The following is a 19605-nucleotide window of genomic DNA, read 5'->3' on the forward strand; positions in this document are numbered from 1 at the left end:
TTATATTAAGTCTTAAAAATTGTGGAGGATAATTCACCCACGAAGTCAATCTTTCTATTTAGAGTTAGGACACACTTTTTCTTATTTTCATGATTTCCGTCATCTCGCTCATACTTTCTCCATATCCCAAAAAATAATGCATGATTATTTTTATTCCAATACATTATATTTTTGTTTGTTTTCTTGATCAATAGAAATATATTTGATTTATTATTATTGTATTGCAATATATGTTTCAGTAGTATCACGAATAATGTTAGATTATTTTATCCTAAAAAGTAGCAGAATCTGTAAAAACTTATAAAATAATTGTGAAACCGTATTAATCATATGTAAAATTATTAAAATGTTTATGAAGTTTTATAAACTGTTATAAAGTAATGTACTAAAATTTATAAATTAGCTTTAAAGGCTTATAAATCAATCTAAAACAATATATAAATAATAATAAAGATTTTAAAATTTTAATGACTTTTAGTGAAAAAACCCTTCAACTATTTTTCAATCGTAAAAAAAACCCTTCAACTAAGTTTTCAACATTATAAACCCTCAACTTACAAACCGTTAATGTATGTCACCCTCCATCATGGTTTTTTAGACGGAAGATAACATATGTTAACGGAATTGAAGTTGAGGGTTTATTTCACAGGATTTTTAGTTGAGGGTTTATTTTACGATTCATCTTTAGTTGAGGGGTTTAATTACTAAAAACATTTACTGAAAAAAGAAACCAAACTTAATTTACTGAATAAAAATAGATACATATATGAATTTCTGTTTTATGCCAATTTTAACTAAGTTACACAACATAAATGTTTAGTGATGGATGATTCATACTCTTTGTTCTAGGAAATTAGTCACCAATCTATGGTCGAATCTAAAGTCTGTATGTGCAAATATATCTCTGTAATTAAATTAAAATGTTTTTTTATATCGTCTCCGAAGATCTGCACTTTCTAATCCTTATCGACATTTCTTTCTCTTTTCTTCTTCCCCCTCCGTCCATCACCTCGCAACACTGTCTCCGTGGTGCCTGTCAACAAAAAAGCATAAAAATGTAAATTAAAGCTTCAAAACCTAATTTACAATGTTACAAGTTTCAATATTGGACCAAAAAGCACTAACCTTGTTCCAATACTCAGGAGCCATCTTCATTGAAGTCACCAGTATCCTCTTCACCCTAGTTACCCGAGAATGCTCTCTCTTTCCGCAATAACCATAATTCTTATCCCCTACACTATACCAAGTCTTAGTCCCACTATCCCGCACATCCTCTGCTCCATCCATGAAATAAGTGACGGGACGCTGACACGGGTCAGGTTTCAAGGGCCTTGTGTTAAACGTGAAAGGTCCATTTCTCAAAGACCGCCAGGTTTTGAAGGTTTGCAACGGCTTCTCCAGCTCCTTAGCGCTCAAGAAGTAAGAGTATATCTGAATGGAGTATCCCCAAGAAATGGATATGGACCACTGACGCTTGCGGTCATGGCAGTTAACCTGCTGGAGTATTCGATGCGGGTCTAAGTTGTAAGGTTTCGTTAGGGTTCGTAGCGACTCGATAGGATTTTTGTTAGGGAATATTGAGTCTAAGAAACCGAGGTGATGCAATGATACAAGGGGAGTCAATGGATGTGCTGCTAGAAACCCAAATGGATCTCCTCTTATGTCAAGCTACAATAAAAAAAAACAACGAATGTTGTTAGTCCACGCCATCCGTACATAAAATGTAAATAATCTATATTATTCTAAAGTGATGTTTTAGGAATATTTTTTTGTTTGTTTTAGATTAAATGATGTTTTCACGTTTCTCAGCATAAATTCAATATTGTCTGGTGTTTATTACCTTTTGTAGTATACAAAATGATTTTTATTGATAGAACTAGATATAGTTAATGTTGTTTTTATGTAAAACAAGATAAATAAAATAAATTTTTATAGTTCTTGATCGGTTTGAAAACATCTTAAACATAACAAACAGATGATAGTGCATGCTTTTTAAAGCACTAACCTAAGTGATTAATACGTTTGATCCCTTTAATTAAGAAAGTCCACGTATTAAGACTCGACTTAAAAAGCTTTTGTCGGAATCTAAACCTATTGAATGTGTCAGGATCCAACAAACGAGATAAAAAAAAGTTCTGACACATGTCCGAACAACCATTCGAAAAGCTAACACGTGCCCTAACAGAACTCACTTGGTGAAACCCGCGTTCTTCGGTGAACGGAACGCCGATCTCGCTAACGCAAGCCGCGATTCTCTGATCCGAACCGTAGAAGTAAAAATACCGTTGGAGACAACCGTCCATCGCGCCTGCCAAACGCGCCGCGAGTGGACGGCTAATCGCGAAACCGCCGCCGCCGAACGCCATATCGTACGCGTGCATCACGTCCTGCTCGACGCTCTCCGAGTTTCCACCAATGTACCACATCTGCTCGTGGTCGTACTTCGAGAGAACCTTCACGAGATTATCTGTAAAGAAGATTGTGTCGTCATCTCCCATGACGAACCACCGTACATCCGGTAGCTTTAGTTGGTAACTATCCCATATAGTCCTAGCGATCCGAACCGCGGCTCTCGAGCTGGAAAATCTAAACCGGGTCCAGCCTGAATCTGAAACTCGAACCGGGATTGAGAACCGGTTATCGGAGTTATTTTTCGGAAGCTTCACCGGTTTATCGAGCCAGACGAATCCACGTGTGGTATTGCGCCACCACAAGGAGGTGTACCGGCTACGATCGAGCCAGGTCTCAGCTGCTCCGGCTATACAGAACTGAACGTGGGAGATATTAATCGGACCTAAGGATCTTGTCGGAGGGAGAGCTAAGGCTTTCTGAGGAACGGCGGAGAAACGGAGACCGTAAGAGGAGGAATAGTCCGATGCGGAGGAGGAGGATAGAAAAGTGATGCGGAGAACGAGAGAGACGGAGAAGATGAGGCACGTGAGGACGGAGACGCGAGTGAAAAGCACGAGGTAGTCACGTGGCCGCTCCGGCATGAAAAAGAAATTTGAAAACTTCAGGGCCTCGTGGTGGTGGTGGTGGCCGTGCTCTCCGCTGCAACCGCGATTCAGCTTCATGTTTTTTTTTTGTGGATGTGAGAAGAGAACAACGTGAAATCTACTCCGGTGTGAGGGAGTGGATCTTATTCATCACCGGAGATCATTTTAATTTACAGAGTTACCCACTTGCCTACGCCGTGGGAATGGAGTTTTGTTAGAAATTTTACGGGATTACCCCGACGGTGGCTGGAACTTTTTTTTATTTTTAGTAGTTATTTTTGTTTTTTACCTTTTTTGGTTTTCCCGTTTTTGAGTGACAACTGTGGGATAAACATACATAAATAGAAAAAGAGGTTGACACGTGATTGAAACACACAAATGTCGGAGACAACCTCAGTCTCAAAGATAAGAGAACTTTCGAATACATGGTAACAGATTGAGTATCATCCAAGGCGGTAACTGGTTCTCAGTTTTATAAACATAGTGAATGTGTTAAATAACTTATTCTTTTTTTTAATCAAATAGTGTGTTAAATAACTTAAAATTATACAAAATGGAATAGAAACAAATGAGAAAGTATTAGTTAAGGGAAATAAGATGAATTAGAAATAAAATGAAAGCATTTGTTGTCGAACGTATATAGTGATAAGCTACAATATAACTCAACTCACAATTTGTTTTGCGCTTTTTGATACTTATAATTTGAAACAAAGTTGAGATATGCTTTTGATGCATAAACGATCCTAATCCTGATGAGTGATGACTTTGAGGTATCAATTAAGACGCTCATGTTCAGGCCGGGCCTGCTCATGTTGATACCTTGGATTGCCAAATCGTAGATATGCTCTGTGAGCTGATTGCAGGCCTTTTGGGGACATTTTGGGCCTTTATAGGTACGCACTCGATTTCCCGCGAATACCATCGACTCATTCACTCTTTTGAAGTTTGTTACTTTCTTCTCCATCGACGAATGTACACAACATATCGAACACTCGGCTTCTTCTGAAATCATAGTTAACCATCATGTTCATATCTCTAATCATGTGGCAGACTTTGATGCATACTAGTAATGGTTGCGCAAAAAAAAGGCTTGATAGTTCGTTTTTTTCTTCTTCGTGGAATATTCACATAGATAAAAGAGAATCTAGCATGCGAGTGAGCATATGAAACATCAAGGGAAGAATTGTGTTACGGCAATATCTAAAGCTTTAATTGATCAAACTTCAAGAAGTAGAAAATTGGTCTACGTACTATTTCAAGACATCGCTTATGGAACCTTATGATTAACCTCTGTTGCTTACCACTTTATCCGTACATATTGAACAATGACATGGGTTTCTAGATTAGATCTACACTTTGCTAGATAAAGTTTGGGTCATGGTGTGTTGAGGTTCGTAAACATGTTAACTTGACTTCGGCTGCCTGCAACCTCCTATATATCAGATCTAAACTTGAACGCAAACGAAGGAAGTTTCGGCTTGAAGCTAAATAATATCTACAAATTTTCTGTATATGGTTTTTGCATACGTATCTTTAGGTTTAGAATTACTTTCGTGTAGTCTTATATTACTTTAGGTTTGGTTTACGTTCATTTCAATCTTTTTCGTTAACGGTTACTTCATTCAGGTAAACTGATTACTAGCGATCATCTATATATGAAATAAAGGTGATGGAAACTAATGGCCGTAATCACTTTGTGATTTTGGTTCACTATTAGTTTAAACAATTGACATCACATGATTTAATCATAGTAGAGTTTACAGTGAATATTGTGGTAGGTCCCGCCGTCGCAGGTTCTGAATTCTAAATACGGAAAAGACAAATAATACTAGAAAATTGTTGAAAAATAGAAAAAAATATCGTATGCTTGCATGTTGGGAAAATGTCACGGTGCATGCCGATTCCACGGCGATGTATAATAAATATTATCGGTACACAGATGTCAAAAACTAGTCGCAATTAAATAGATAACAGTTGTATCTATTTATTTAGTATATCTTTAAAGAATCAGAATATATATAACAACGCTACAAAGGCACAGTTTTGTTCTAAGTAATTGTAATATTTCATGTTAAGGCATTTTGGCTTTGCATTTCATAGTCCCTTAACATGTGTTAACAAGCATACATTGTAGATTAAATTTGTAGACCATCAACGTACGCATCCTGAAGTCCAACAACGACTGAAGTATGGAATAATAAATAAGAACTGAACGGACAATCGAGTGTTATCTGAATGTTCTCATATTATTTAGACTAATCTATAGCCTCTAGTTTTTAGATAATATTTTGAGTAAACGAAAGTGCTGTCTTTCCATCTCGTGAAGCATCATATGGGAAAGAAGTTCCAAGACAATTAAGGTTACGTGTTAAAAATTATTGCAAATAGTGTAGTCTCCTAATTAAGTATGTAATATACAATCAACCAAACCGGCCAGCTATATTGTATTCTATTAATTTTTTTAATAAAAAAGATCTACGCACCAAAATATCCCATTGAAATGCTCTTAAGGTCGTCCCGTTGATCTCTTTGTTATAGGTTTGGTCACACGCATTGTTGACAGTCACGTGGCGATACGGGTACGTCTGTTTCGTTACAGCTATATTATGCAACGTGTTGTAGTATAAGTGGGATTGTCATGCTTTCTTGCTGTCCCAAGCTTGTTGAATTTAGACCTGCTCCTTTATACCAAAGAGGACGTGTGTAACAATCTTGTGGCTTCATCATAAAATATCAGTGGGAAAATTCAAAATATCTACAATCATTATTCCCATGGAGTATATAAAAGGAGAAAGATTTGTTTTTAATGTTTACTTATTGCTACCATATTCATTTGAGACTACCAGCTGTACCCATAATGAATAATTTGTTATTCATTATGTACTTGAATGTTCAAAAACTCCATAGTTTTTTATTAAATACAAGGAATAAGCTTTAAGTTTTAAATCGTAGATGTCTCAGATAACGATCCATATTCAAACCGTGATATGAAGACATATTAATATTTTCACTGCCAAAGAACATTTATAGATGACTCTGAATTTCTTTAGTTTATTATAACAAATTTTAAACTATTTAATTGAAATTTTAAAGATAAAAATTTAATCGACCAAATACTTTTACCGACATAGTAAAGTCTAAAGTTTATATATAACTAAATCTCGTGATGTAAATATTTTTATAAAGTTGTGAAGGTAATAAAACAGGAAAATACGTCCAACCAAAAAAAGAATATAATTCGGCTAAGGTGTCTGAACTGGAATTGTATTAGAAATACAGGGTATAATCTTAAGCATCAAAACAAAAGAGCTGTTAGTCATAATAAATAAATATTACGAGGTCTTATAAGACAAATACGGAAACGTGGATGAGCGCCGAATTCGAGTCATGGAGAAGTCACCGAGAAAGCATCTTAAAGTATCCACGTGAGACTAAACACGTGTCGCTTAGGCTACAAAAGAAAAACAAGATACTTTGGGCAGGCAAGAGTCAGTTTCAGACACTTGAGAATGAGTGGGTCCCAGAAAAAGGTGCGTGTTCCACACTTTCTCATGGGCATACGTAGACATCATTCAATTTTGGTCACAGCTGGATGCGAGGGAGTTAGTGTGTTGCAGGTGCAGCAATATCAGGCAGTAATATAGTGACATATTCTATTCCACGGCTCGACTGTGGGCCTGTGGCGCGCGTGTCACGTTCTTTTTTCGCTTGTTTTAGATTCTCTGTGTTTTGTGTGATGACGTCTTTCTGATCAAGAACAAGAACCTGACTGAAAAACTTAACATATTTAGAAGCTGATCATCACTAGATATGTTGAATATATATTGTAAACTTTCACGTGGAAAGAAAATTACAACTGGTTGATTTTTCAGCTGAGCATTGTGCTCACGTACGTTCAACAATAGACATACGCTTTGTAAAATAATATTTTTAGCACATTTTGACACAAAAGTCTATGATATCACTATGTTTCTGTATTTTTTTTTTAATTTTTAGTTTAGTATTTATAGGTAGATATGATATAAATGGATATAACGTTTTGGATTTTTTAGTTATGATTTTCAGAGGAGGAGGACTAATAATACTTTAATTAGTTTCCTCTTCACCAGAGGATTGCTCTGCACTATCAAAACCTTTTTCAGCAGATCTTTATTTACGCGAACCAATGCTCTTCTACTACAAAACTTACACTTGTGATTTTCTATCTTTATATCTAACATTCCCCAACAAATAATCGATTGATCTCATCTACTATGCATACTTTGTGATCACGTAAGTAAGAACCAAGACAGAAAAAAAGACAGCATGGAAATTTTTTATATCAAATTATACTTTTAAAATCAATTCTGAAAACACAGTTCATCGAGTTTTTTGAACTTCTTTACTCTGTAAAATTGTATCTCCAATGTAAAACTTTATTTTTCCTTCAAAATGGAGTAAAAGTGAAAATAGAGTAAAATTGCTTCAATACTATTCCATTTCTTTGTTCTATATTCACATTTACTCCATTACATAGGAAAAAATGGAGTATGGATGGAAATACCCTAAGTAATCTTTTTTTCTGTCACGGAAGCTCTATTGCTCTAAGTAATCTTTATCTCCAAACTTGTATTTTGAGGGTCTTTGCTGAGCAATTTGTACACTCGCTGTATAGTTCATCTGTATGCTCTTCTTAGATATTAATTAATTGTGTATTTTCTTTGCAGTTATACGACGGCGCATACATAGACGTGGTCGTATACACATCTTCGTGAATGGTGAATCAGTGTTGCGAGTGGAATCTGAGCACAAGTGGGAGACGAACATTACTACGTGTCGAATATCCAACATTTGCATCGACTAAGCATCGGAGAAATCGTAAACAAATAAAAATACTATAAATCAGTCGTCAATACGAACCCAAAATATCTCAAGCATTCTTTGTTTGGTCGACAAAGAGATTTCTCAAACATTTTTAGAAAATATCTCAAAATATATTCTGAATTTTCTTTCTGAAATAACTATAATTAAATTTGCATGGACAGTGCTGAAATATATGCAGTCAGAGTATTCTGAATCTCCTATGTATATAAATCACTGTATACATTTAAAGCCTAATATATATCTCTACATAGTACATACCACATACATTTAACACTTAGGAAAAGCTCCTAACACATAGTAGTATATAATCTTCTTTAATTACTAAAGACTCTGATACATGTATCTCAGAGTGGTTATTGGTTCGTAATTATTTTATGAAAAAGTTGACAAAAAAGAGTATAAGTCAGTAAAAAAGATTCACTCTTCCATTATTGTTGACCTCTGATTATAAGTATTTAACTAACAACATATTGTATTTAAAAGTAAAATAAACAAAAATATAACGAAGGGTTGGACCACATGCGTGTCAAGAAAGGCCGGTCGTTACCGTTAAAAAGTGTCGCGCTCTGATTGGGCCACGTTAACGGCGTATTCAAAAGAAAACGGCACACGTGTATAGATCGCAAAGAGCGAAAAAGAAGAATGAACGGCAGAGATTGTATAAATTACGTGCGGAACCTTTTTTTTTTTTCCTTGTCTCTGTTCTTCCCCTTTTCTTTTTAAATCAAACCATTGCATCTTCTTATATATATATATCTCTCTCTCTTCATCTCAGTGATTGTATCTTGCTTGTTTAATTTTGATCTGTTATTGAAGAATTTGAAGTTGTTGTTGTGGTGGTAAGTGTTGAGAATTGAGATCACATGGCTGGCATTTGCTGCGGTGTTGTTGGGGAGAGTGAACCGGCGGCACCGGTTGATTCGGTTACTCGAACTTCTCTCAAACGGAGGTTAGATCTACTCCCGTCGATCAAGATCGTCGCCAAATCCGCCGTCGCTCCTCCGCTCGAAACCCGCCGTAAACGTCAGAAGCGCGAGACACCGTCTCTGGTTTCGACGTCACCGGATCTGGAATCGAATTCGATTTCTACCTCCGCGACGGAGGAGGCAGAGAGCTCTTTCTTCTCCGACGCGCCTAATATCGGTACGACGTCGGTTTGCGGGAGGAGGAGAGACATGGAAGACGCCGTATCCCTCCATCCTTCGCTTCTCCGGAAAAACTCCGAGGATCTTCACTTCTACGGCGTGTTCGACGGCCACGGCTGCTCTCACGTCGCGGAGAAGTGCAGAGAGCGGTTGCATGAGATCGTCAAGCACGAGGTTGAAGCTATGGCCTCCGATAACGAGTGGAAGGAGACGATGGCGAAGAGCTTCCAGAAGATGGATAGAGAAGTTAGCCAGCGAGATGCGAGCCGGAGCGCGAAGAGCTCATGCCGATGCGAATTGCAGTCTCCTCAGTGCGACGCCGTTGGATCCACCGCCGTCGTGTCCGTCGTCACGCCGGAGAAGATCGTCGTCTCTAATTGCGGCGACTCTCGCGCCGTGCTTTGCCGTAACGGTCTCGCCATCCCTCTCTCTTCAGATCATAAGGTTAGTTAAAAGTTTATAAATTATCTTTTATTTTTTTTTTAATCACTGTTTATAAAATATCTAAGAGTTTGTTATTATTGTTGATGTAACAGCCGGATCGACCCGATGAGTTGAATCGGATCCAGGAAGCGGGCGGGCGGGTTATCTACTGGGACGGAGCTAGGGTCCTAGGAGTTCTCGCCATGTCGAGAGCTATTGGTGATAACTACTTGAAACCGTATGTGATTCCGGATCCGGAGGTGACGGTTACGGATCGAACGGAGGACGACGAGTGTTTGATTCTGGCGAGTGATGGACTCTGGGACGTTGTGACGAACGAGATGGCGTGTGGCGTGGCTCGCATGTGTCTTAAAGGTGCTGACGTGGCGGAAGGAGGAGGAGATTCTGATGCGGCGCACAACGCGTGCTCCGATGCGGCGTTGCTATTGACGAAGCTGGCTCTGGCGAGACAGAGCTCTGATAACGTGAGCGTTGTTGTGGTTGACTTGAGGAAAAGAAGGAATAATTGAGTATCTTGATTAGTGCTATAATTAGCAATAGACTAGATAAATTGTTACATAGCTAATTGTATTTTTTGTTGATTTTATTATTTTTCTGCTTTAGTTTTCTCTTGTTTTAGTTTTTTTAACCTGCTCTTAATTCAGGCTAGGGAAGAAAAGGAGCTGATTAAAAAGTTACGTTGTTTAATTTTAATTTATCGTATTATTTGTTTAGCAAATATTATATATATACACGCATTTTTATTTCTCTTTGTGTTGACAAATATAAATGTAAACAAGTATATTACGTTAATTCAGAGAAAAATAAACTGCTTAAGGCAATAATACTTGTTCTTCAACAATTAAAATAATTTTTAGAGAAAAATAATAATAGTACTAATTTTTAGAATAAAGCATGACCTTTACTGCATGCATGTTAGCCGGTACGAGCTGGTTTAGCATGGGTGTTACAGATTTAAATACAGACCGGCTTGGTGCGAATCTTTACGTATCAATTTTTTATTGGTATGGCACACTGGCGTGGCGTAGCGTGTGTCGTTTTTGCCATTTTTTTTTTTTTTTTTGAATAAAGGATTTAAAAAATGTTGCCATTGTTGTTAAATATTCAAGGATAATACATTATTTTATATAATCACAAATGAATCAAATTAATTTGGATGGAACGTTTCAAGTATCCTTTAGGATATCTCCAACCCCACTTTACTTTTCCCTCTAAAATAAAATGTAGAGCAAAAATGTTTCGATGATACTATATTTTCTATTTCATAATAGTGTAAACTTATTTTTTACTCTACATATAGAGTAAATTTTTTAATTTTTTATTCATCACTTTATTTTTCATTCTAAAATATAGTACCATTTGAGCAACAACCAACTCTATTATAGAATTATTTTATTTTAGAGAAAAAAATAGATTGAACTAGTGATGTTAATTCTCGAGTTTTACCTTTAGTTGAACGATAACATTTTTAATTCTTTTTTGGAGGAGACTCGGCTGGAATCCAAGTAAAAGATAATGATTTTAAAGTGTTTTATTTTAATTTAATGTAAGATAATTAAGAGAATTGTCTGGCCAACATTGTAATGCTTAATTGTCAGTTAATGTTAGAATCAATCATTAATTAAACGGATTTGGAATAGTTGACTAATTTATATCAACTAGGAAGGAACGAGTGAAAGACAAGAAAATGAAAAGGGATCCTCAAAGTCTTTTAGATTAATAATATCAAGTTGAACATAATATTATATCAACTTTGAAACCGTCCATTACTTGCCACTTGCCAGTTGCCACAATGATTAAATACTAAAATCTTCTTCCATTCAGTCATGTTGTCTAAACATGCACAATAACGTCTACAAGTTTGCTAGGTATTAATCGGGCCTGTCTTGTGTCGAGCAAGATGAATGAGTGTCTACTTATCGACTAATCTTTAATTTTAAGTATTAAACTAAATAATATGTACTTTAAGTTTAATCAACAATCTAAATGCTCTTGGATTAAGGAGACACATTCACAATCTAAGAATAAAATTTAATTATCTTAAACATCAATCAAACTTTTATAATCGTGTTAGAAACTGAAAACACGAAGTAACAAGAGAAACTATCAAGAACTGTCAAGTTAAAAAAAAAACTATCAAGAACTGTCAAGTTAAAAAAAAAACTATCAAGAACTGTCGTAACTCAAAGCTCTTGGATTAAACCAAACATGTATGAATCTACAAGCATAAGATAATTCAACCCTATAGTCCAACACGACACAGTTTGTCGAGATTTCACTATCAAAAGATAAGGGCTCAGCCAAAAACTATTAGATTGCAATATGCATATTGTTGTATATTGCGCAATGATGGATTTGTCAAGCTGTTGCCTGTTGGGTTAGTGGAAAGAGTGAGAGGGCAAAACAATCAGAGTTGGAGAATGAGAGGGACACAACACAAGTGGATTCTAAGATAAGATTATGCCTACTTGTGACAATCAAACAACGACACGTGTCTGTTTGTCTCTGTGAGATTTGGTTTTGAAGATTTGATGTTGACCTCTCTTTCTCAATTATTCTCTCCCTTTATTTTTCTCTATATCATAATGTTGTCTCTTCTCGTGTCTTATTACTTTGCTACTTTATAACACTGACGAAAATTACATTACACATACGCGAGTTTCTTGTGTTTTTTTAAATTTTCTCAAAATCAAGGGGCTAACCCCTACAAAAATATTGAGTTTTTGGTAAATACTTTATATAATGAAGCCAATAATCTTTAGTGTTGTTTTAAAATTTCTACCATATTCTACATTTGTATTAATGTATGCTAAACTCTTTTTCACGGTAAATGAGCATCTTTCAATAGTTTTTATCAAATAATTCAGTAAAACATCATAATACTCCCTAAATCGATGGAATAACCATTATAAAGTTATTATTTTCTTGATAAACGGAGACGACAAAGGCTCAAAACCTCTTTGAAAATCATCATATGTTAGTGCAGGATGCAACTAGGCATTAAAACAATATTGTCATATTTTTTGAAATTTTCTCAAAATCTATGGGCTAACCCCTACAAAAATATTGAGTTTTTGGTAAATACTTTATACACTGAAGCCTATAATCTTTAGTGTTGTTTTAAAATTTCTACCATATTCTACATTTGTATTAATGTATATTAAACTCTTTTTCATGGTAAATAACCATCGTTCAATGGATTTTATCAATTAATTTAGTAAAACTTCATAATACCTCCTAAATCGATGGAATAACCAATATAAAAATATTACTTTCTTGATAAACAAAGAAGACAAAGGCTCCAAATCGCTTTGAACATCATCATATGTTAGTGCAGGATGCAACTAGGCATTAAAACAATATTTTCATATTTTTTGAAATTTTCTCAAAATCTATGGGCTAACCCCCCCTACAAAAATATTGAGTTTTTGGTAAATACTTTATATACTGAAGCCTATAATCTTTAGTGTTGTTTTAAAATTTATACCATATTCTACATTTGTATTAATGTATGCTAAACTCTTTTTCATGGTAAATGAGCATCTTTCAATAGTTTTTATCAAATAATTCAGTAAAACATCATAATACTCCCTAAATCGATGGAATAACCATTATAAAGTTATTACTTTCTTGATAAACGGAGACGACAAAGGCTCCAAACCTCTTTGAACATCATCATATGTTAGTGCAGGATGCAACTAGGCATTAAAACAATATTGTCATATTTTTTGAAATTTTCTCAAAATCTATGGGCTAACCCCCCTACAAAAATATTGAGTTTTTGGTAAATACTTTATATAATGAAGCCAATAATCTTTAGTGTTGTTTTCAAATTTCTACCATATTCTACATTTGTATTAATGTATGCTAAACTCTTTTTCATGGTAAATGAGCATCTTTCAATAGTTTTTATCAATTAATTTAGTAAAACTTCATAATACCCCATAAATCGATGGAATAACCAATATAAAGTTATTATTTTCTTGATAAACGGAGACGACAAAGGCTCCAAACCTCTTTGAACATCATCATATGTTAGTGCATGATGCAACTAGGCATTAAAACAATATTGTCATATTTTTTGAAATTTTCTCAAAATCTATGGGCGAACCCCCTACAAAAATATTGAGTTTTTGGTAAATACTTTATATAATGAAGCCAATAATCTTCAGTGTTGTTTTAAAATTTCTACCATATTCTACATTTGTATTAATGTATGCTAAACTCTTTTTCATGGTAAATGATGATCTTTCAATAGTTTTTATCAAATAATTCAGTAAAACATCATAATACTCCCTAAATCGATGGAATAACCACTATAAAGTTATTATTTTCTTGATAAACGGAGACGACAAAGGCTCAAAACCTCTTTGAACATCATCATATGTTAGTGCAGGATGCAACTAGGCATTAAAACAATATTGTCATATTTTTTGAAATTTTCTCAAAATCTATGGGCTAACAACCCCTACAAAAATATTGAGTTTTTGGTAAATACTTTATACACTGAAGCCTATAATCTTTAGTGTTGTTTTAAAATTTCTACCATATTCTACATTTGTATTAATGTATGCTAAACTCTTTTTCATGGTAAATGAGCATCTTTCAATAGTTTTTATCAAATAATTTAGTAAAACATCATAATACTCCCTAAATCGATGGAATAACCATTATAAAGTTATTATTTTCTTGATAAACGGAGACGACAAAGGCTCCAAACCTCTTTGAACATCATCATATGTTAGTGCAGGATGCAACTAGGCATTAAAACAATATTGTCACATTTTTTGAAATTTTCTCAAAATCTATGGGCAACCCCTACAAAAATATTGAGTTTTTGGTAAATACTTTATACACTGAAGCCTATAATTTTTAGTGTTGTTTTAAAATTTCTACCATATTCTACATTTGTATTAATGTATGTTAAACTCTTTTTCATGGTAAATAAGCATCGTTCAATGGATTTTATCAATTAATTTAGTAAAACGTCATAATACCTCCTAAATCGATGGAATAACCGCTATAAATTTTTTTTTTTTGATAAACAGAGAAGACAAAGGCTCCAAACCTCTTTGAACATCATCATATGTTAGTGCAGGATGCAACTAGGCATTAAAACAATATTGTCATATTTTTTGAAATTTTCTCAAAATCTATGGGCTAACCCCTACAAAAATATTGAGTTTTTGGTAAATACTTTATATACTGAAGCCTATAATCTTTAGTGTTGTTTTAAAATTTATACCATATTCTACATTTGTATTAATGTATGCTAAACTCTTTTTCATGGTAAATAAGCATCGTTCAATAGATTTTATCAATTAATTTAGTAAAACTTCATAATACCTCCTAAATCGATGGAATAACCACTATAAAATATTATTTTCTTGATAAAAGAAGACAAAGGCTCCAAACCTCTTTGAACATCATCATATGTTAGTGCAGGATGCAACTAGGCATTAAAACAATATTGTCATATTTTTTGAAATTTTCTCAAAATCTATGGGCTAACCCCTACAAAAATATTGAGTTTTTGGTAAATACTTTATATACTGAAGCCTATAATCTTTAGTGTTGTTTTAAAATTTATACCATATTCTACATTTGTATTAATGTATGCTAAACTCTTTTTCATGGTAAATGAGCATCGTTCAATTGTTTTTATCAATTAATTTAGTAAAACTTCATAATACTCCCTAAATCGATGGAATAACCACTATAAAGTTATTAATTTCTTGATAAACGGAGACGACAAAGGCTCCAAACCTCTTTGAACATCATCATATGTTAGTGCAGGATGCAACTAGGCATTAAAACAATATTGTCATATTTTTTGAAATTTTCTCAAAATCTATGGGCTAATAACCCCTACAAAAATATTGAGTTTTTGGTAAATACTTTATATACTGAAGCCTATAATCTTTAGTGTTGTTTTAAAATTTCTACCATATTCTACATTTGTATTAATGTATGCTAAACTTTTTTTCATGGTAAATGAGCATCTTTCAATAGTTTTTATCAAATAATTCAGTAAAACATCATAATACTCCCTAAATCGATGGAATAACCATTATAAAGTTTTTATTTTCTTGATAAACGGAGACGACAAAGGCTCAAAACCTCTTTGAACATCATCATATGTTAGTGCAGGATGCAACTAGGCATTAAAACAATATTGTCATATTTTTTGAAATTTTCTCAAAATCTATGGGCTAACCCCTACAAAAATATTGAGTTTTGGTAAATACTTTATATACTGAAGCCTATAATCTTTAGTGTTGTTTTAAAATTTCTACCATATTCTACATTTGTATTAATGTATGCTAAACTCTTTTTCATGGTAAATGAGCATCGTTCAATGGTTTTTATCAATTAATTTAGTAAAACTTCATAATACCTCCTAAATCGATGGAATAACCACTATAAAAATATTATTTTCTTGATAAACAGAGACGACAAAGGCTCCAAACCTCTTTGAACATCATCATATGTTAGTGCAGGATGCAACTAGGCATTAAAACAATATTGTCATATTTTTTGAAATTTTCTCAAAATCTATGGGCTAACCCCTACAAAAATATTGAGTTTTTGGTAAATACTTTATATACTGAAGCCTATAATCTTTAGTGTTGTTTTAAAATTTCTACCATATTCTATATTTGTATTAATGTATGCTAAACTCTTTTTCATGGTAAATGAGCATCGTTCAATTGTTTTTATAAATTAATTTAGTAAAACTTCATAATACTCCCTAAATCGATGGAATAACCATTATAAAATTATTATTTTCTTGATAAACGGAGACGACAAAGGCACAAAACCTCTTTAGACATCATCTAATGTTAGTGCAGGATGCCACTAGGCATTAAAACAATATTGTCATATTTTTTGAAATTTTCTCAAAATCTATGGGCTAACCCCTACAAAAATATTGAGTTTTTGGTAAATACTTTATATACTGAAGCCTATAATCTTTAGTGTTGTTTTAAAATTTCTACCATATTCTACATTTGTATTAATGTATGCTAAACTCTTTTTCATGGTAAATGAGCATCGTTCAATTGTTTTTATAAATTAATTTAGTAAAACTTCATAATACTCCCTAAATCGATGGAATAACCATTATAAAATTATTATTTTCTTGATAAACGGAGACGACAAAGGCTCAAAACCTCTTTGAACATCATCTAATGTTAGTGCAGGATGCCACTAGGCATTAAAACAATATTGTCATATTTTTTGAAATTTTCTCAAAATCTATGGGCTAACCCCCTACAAAAATATTGAGTTTTTGGTAAATACTTTATATACTGAAGCCTATAATCTTTAGTGTTGTTTTAAAATTTATACCATATTCTACATTTGTATTAATGTATGCTAAACTCTTTTTCATGGTAAATGAGCATCTTTCAATTGTTTTTATCAAATAATTTAGTAAAACTTCATAATACTCCCTAAATCGATGGAATAACCACTATAAAGTTATTATTTTCTTGATAAACGGAGACGACAAAGGCTCCAAACCTCTTTGAACATCATCATATGTTAGTGCAGGATGCAACTAGGCATTAAAACAATATTGTCATATTTTTTGAAATTTTCTCAAAATCTATGGGCTAACCCCTACAAAAATATTGAGTTTTTGGTAAATACTTTATATACTGAAGCCTATAATCTTTAGTGTTGTTTTAAAATTTCTACCATATTCTACATTTGTATTAATGTATGCTAAACTCTTTTTCATGGTAAATGAGCATCTTTCAATTGTTTTTATCAATTAATTTAGTAAAACTTCATAATACCCCTAAATCGATGGAATAACCACTATAAAGTTATTATTTTCTTGATAAACGGAGACGACAAAGGCTCCAAACCTCTTTGAACATCATCATATGTTAGTGCAGGATGCAACTAGGCATTAAAACAATATTGTCATATTTTTGAAATTTTCTCAAAATCTATGGGCTAACCCCTACAAAAATATTGAGTTTTTGGTAAATACTTTATATACTGAAGCCTATAATCTTTAGTGTTGTTTTAAAATTTCTACCATATTCTACATTTGTATTAATGTATGCTAAACTCTTTTTCATGGTAAATGAGCATCTTTCAATTGTTTTTATCAAATAATTTAGTAAAACTTCATAATACTCCCTAAATCGATGGAATAACCACTATAAAGTTATTATTTTCTTGATAAACGGAGACGACAAAGGCTCCAAACCTCTTTGAACATCATCATATGTTAGTGCAGGATGCAACTAGGCATTAAAACAATATTGTCATATTTTTTGAAATTTTCTCAAAATCTATGGGCTAACCCCTACAAAAATATTGAGTTTTTGGTAAATACTTTATATACTGAAGCCTATAATCTTTAGTGTTGTTTTAAAATTTCTACCATATTCTACATTTGTATTAATGTATGCTAAACTCTTTTTCATGGTAAATGAGCATCTTTCAATTGTTTTTATCAAATAATTTAGTAAAACTTCATAATACTCCCTAAATCGATGGAATAACCACTATAAAGTTATTATTTTCTTGATAAACGGAGACGACAAAGGCTCCAAACCTCTTTGAACATCATCATATGTTAGTGCAGGATGCAACTAGGCATTAAAACAATATTGTCATATTTTTTGAAATTTTCTCAAAATCTATGGGCAACCCTACAAAAATATTGAGTTTTTGGTAAATACTTTATATACTGAAGCCTATAATCTTTAGTGTTGTTTTAAAATTTCTACCATATTCTACATTTGTATTAATGTATGCTAAACTCTTTTTCATGGTAAATGAGCATCGTTCAATTGTTTTTATCAAATAATTTAATAAAACTTCATAATACTCCCTAAATCGATGGAATAACCACTATAAAATTATTATTTTCTTGATAAACGGAGAAGACAAAGGCTCCAAACCTCTTTAAACATCATCATATGTTAGTGCAAGATGCAACTAGGCATTAAAACAATATTGTCATATTTTTTGAAAATTTCTCAAAATCTATGGGCTAACCCCTACAAAAATGTTGAGTTTTTGGTAAATACTTTATATACTGAAGCCTATAATCTTTAGTGTTGTTTTAAAATTTCTACCATATTCTACATTTGTATTAATGTATATTAAACTCTTTTTTATGGTAAATGAGCATCGTTCAATGGTTTTTATCAATTAATTTAGTAAAACTTCATAATACTCCCTAAATCGATGGAATAACCACTATAAAAATATTATTTTCTTGATAAAAAAAGAAGACAAAGGCTCCAAACCTCTTTGAACATCATCATATGTTAGTGCAGGATGCAACTAGGCATTAAAACAATATTTTCATATTTTTTGAAATTTTCTCAAAATCTATGGGCTAACCCCCTACAAAAATATTGAGTTTTTGGTAAATACTTTATATACTGAAGCCTATAATCTTTAGTGTTGTTTTAAAATTTCTACCATATTCTACATTTGTATTAATGTATGCTAAACTCTTTTTCATGGTAAATGAGCATCTTTCAATGTTTTTATCAAATAATTTAGTAAAACTTCATAATACTCCCTAAATCGATGGAATAACCACTATAAAGTTATTATTTTCTTGATAAACGGAGACGACAAAGGCTCCAAACCTCTTTGAACATCATCATATGTTAGTGCAGGATGCAACTAGGCATTAAAACAATATTGTCATATTTTTTGAAATTTTCTCAAAATCTATGGGCTAACCCCTACAAAAATATTGAGTTTTTGGTAAATACTTTATATACTGAAGCCTATAATCTTTAGTGTCGTTTTAAAATTTCTACCATATTCTACATTTGTATTAATGTATGCTAAATTCTTTTTTCATGGTAAATGAGCATCTTTCAATAGTTTTATCAAATAATTTAGTAAAACTTCATAATACTCCCTAAATCGATGGAATAACCATTATAAAGTTTTTATTTTCTTGATAAACGGAGACGACAAAGGCTCAAAACCTCTTTGAACATCATCATATGTTAGTGCAGGATGCAACTAGGCATTAAAACAATATTGTCATATTTTTTGAAATTTTCTCAAAATCTATGGGCTAACAACCCCTACAAAAATATTGAGTTTTTGGTAAATACTTTATACACTGAAGCCTATAATCTTTAGTGTTGTTTTAAAATTTCTAC

General features: G+C 33.0%; 2 protein-coding genes and 1 long non-coding RNA gene across 3 annotated transcripts; 1 reads left to right on the forward strand and 2 right to left on the reverse strand.

Annotated features, from left to right (window-relative positions):
- Window positions 1–503: 503 nt before the first annotated feature.
- LOC103845975 lies at window positions 504–8302 on the reverse strand. The gene is made up of 3 exons (XM_009122892.3): window positions 2193–8302; window positions 1126–1668; window positions 504–1033 (listed from the first exon to the last, which is right to left on the reverse strand). The coding sequence occupies exons 1-3, from the start codon at window positions 3072–3074 to the stop codon at window positions 929–931; spliced, it is 1530 nt and encodes a 509-aa protein (XP_009121140.1). The 5' UTR covers window positions 3075–8302; the 3' UTR covers window positions 504–928.
- Window positions 8303–8547: 245 nt separating this feature from the next.
- On the forward strand, window positions 8548–10196 carry LOC103845976 (protein phosphatase 2C 37). Its single transcript, XM_009122893.3, has 2 exons — window positions 8548–9448; window positions 9541–10196. The coding sequence occupies exons 1-2, from the start codon at window positions 8723–8725 to the stop codon at window positions 9955–9957; spliced, it is 1143 nt and encodes a 380-aa protein (XP_009121141.1). The 5' UTR covers window positions 8548–8722; the 3' UTR covers window positions 9958–10196.
- Window positions 10019–12310, reverse strand: LOC117134424. The gene is made up of 2 exons (XR_004458582.1): window positions 11613–12310; window positions 10019–11581 (listed from the first exon to the last, which is right to left on the reverse strand). It is a non-coding gene; the product is annotated as an uncharacterized LOC117134424 (long non-coding RNA).
- Window positions 12311–19605: the final 7295 nt, after the last annotated feature.

This window comes from Brassica rapa, chromosome A01 (assembly GCF_000309985.2).
Source record: "Brassica rapa cultivar Chiifu-401-42 chromosome A01, CAAS_Brap_v3.01, whole genome shotgun sequence".
Taxonomy (NCBI): Eukaryota; Viridiplantae; Streptophyta; class Magnoliopsida; order Brassicales; family Brassicaceae; genus Brassica; species Brassica rapa.